At 36.6% G+C, this 1,647-nt stretch overlaps 1 protein-coding gene across 1 annotated transcript in view; it reads right to left on the bottom strand.

The window, feature by feature from the left end:
- Window positions 1-1,647, bottom strand: part of PPP2R3C (protein phosphatase 2, regulatory subunit B'', gamma) — a 40,400-nt gene that overhangs the window by 24,582 nt on the left and 14,171 nt on the right. The window contains exons 4-5 of the mRNA XM_011995060.1: window positions 1,300-1,404; window positions 599-711 (exon numbers count right to left, since the gene is read on the bottom strand). Of these exons, the coding sequence (XP_011850450.1) occupies window positions 599-711; window positions 1,300-1,404 (218 nt within the window). The remainder of the gene's footprint in view (window positions 1-598; window positions 712-1,299; window positions 1,405-1,647) is intronic.

Below are 1,647 nucleotides of genomic sequence, written 5' to 3'. Positions count from 1 at the left end.
TTTTTTTTTTTAATTAAAAGTTTTATTTTGCAGAGATGGGCATGTGAGCCACAGTGCCTGGCCTTGCATTTTTTTGTTTGCTTTTGTCTGTCTTAAGGCTGAAAGTGTCATAAACTATATTCTTTTTTTTTTTGATGGAATTATTTAATAACTTCATACCAATGTGATTTTTTGACTGTAAATAATTTTATTAAATTTCATTAGTAACTTAAATTGACTCAAATGTCATACCATTTACTTCAATTAATATTTGAGGATTTATTTTTTTTAAAGGCAGGGTCTTGCTCTGTCACCCAGGCTGGAGTGCAATGGCTTAATCACAGCTCATCCTCCCGAGCTCGAGCAATTCTCCCACCTCAGCCTCCTGAGTAGCTACAGGTGTACACCCCCACACCCAGATAATATTTTTATTTTTAGTAGAGACAAGATCTCCCTAAGTTGCCCAGGCTGGTCTCAAACACTCCAGCTCAAGCAATCCTCCCACCTCAGTCTCCAAAACTGCTGGGATTACAGGTGTGAGCCAGTGTGCCTAGCCAATATTTGAGGCATTTAAAATGCTTAACATAACATATTCTTTTGTTAATTATATTATTCTTACTTGCACTTTGCTCCAGCCTTTTCACCAACCTTCAAAAAGTTTTCATAATTGATCATCGCTTCCTCTCCAATCATAGGTGGTGTCTGGTGTTTGTCCAGCAAAAACCATAAGTTCTTAAGAGAATTGTGGAAGTGAAGATGTTATAAGTTAAAAACAAGATTTAAAAATGTAGTTAAATGCGTGCTTTCCACTAAAATGATAGTTAGCACAGTCAATATTAAGATGAATCTCATGCCCTATTGTCTTTTTGATTACTAACAATAAAAATAACATGTATTGAGTGCCTACTAAGCTTTTGATATACACTTCCTCTTTAGTCCACATAACTCTATGATACAGTTAGCTATCCCTACTTTAGAGATGATAATCCAAGCACAGAGATGTTAAGTCCATTGCCTAAAGTCGTATAGCAGGGCTGGGATTTGAACCTCTGTAGTCTGACCCTACAGCAGTGGTTCTGAACCTTGGCTGCACAGTATAATCACCTAGAGCCTTAAGCAACAATAACAAACAACACTATTTTTGGGGTATATGACCCATGCAAACTCAGCAGCTGTTTCTGGTGGGAACTGCTGCTTCAGAGCCTATGCAGTACCACTCTGTAGTATGGACTCCATTAGGCACTAAGAAATCTTGCATGATTTAAGTAGTACAAATGGGAAATGGTTAACATCTAAAGCAACTTTTTGCTTAGTTCTTACCTGTAATTCTTCATTATCTAACAGTTCTCTGCTTTTTCTTTGTAGAAAGACAGCTCTTGATTCCTCTCTTAATTTCTGTAGTAACACTTCATCTTCAGCAGGCAGCTGAAAATACAACATAAATTTCTACATGTAAATTTTAGACTACTGGATCCTGTAAAATGTATGTGGTCTCCTAAAATAACTGTATGCCACAGCCTCAAATTATTTCTTGTATCTCACCTTAATTGTGCTTAACATTTGTTTAACAAAAACTGATCCACAGAGAATCAGTGATCAGCAAGGCTGGATCTCTGCCCTGAAAAAGCTATTCTAAAAGCTAGTCTAGTCCAAGTTTCATTTTATTTC

Source organism: Mandrillus leucophaeus, unplaced genomic scaffold (genome assembly GCF_000951045.1).
Source record: "Mandrillus leucophaeus isolate KB7577 unplaced genomic scaffold, Mleu.le_1.0 Scaffold467, whole genome shotgun sequence".
Taxonomy (NCBI): Eukaryota; Metazoa; Chordata; class Mammalia; order Primates; family Cercopithecidae; genus Mandrillus; species Mandrillus leucophaeus.
Note: the sequence above shows the minus strand (reverse complement) of the source record. Positions and strands in the feature narration are given on the sequence as shown.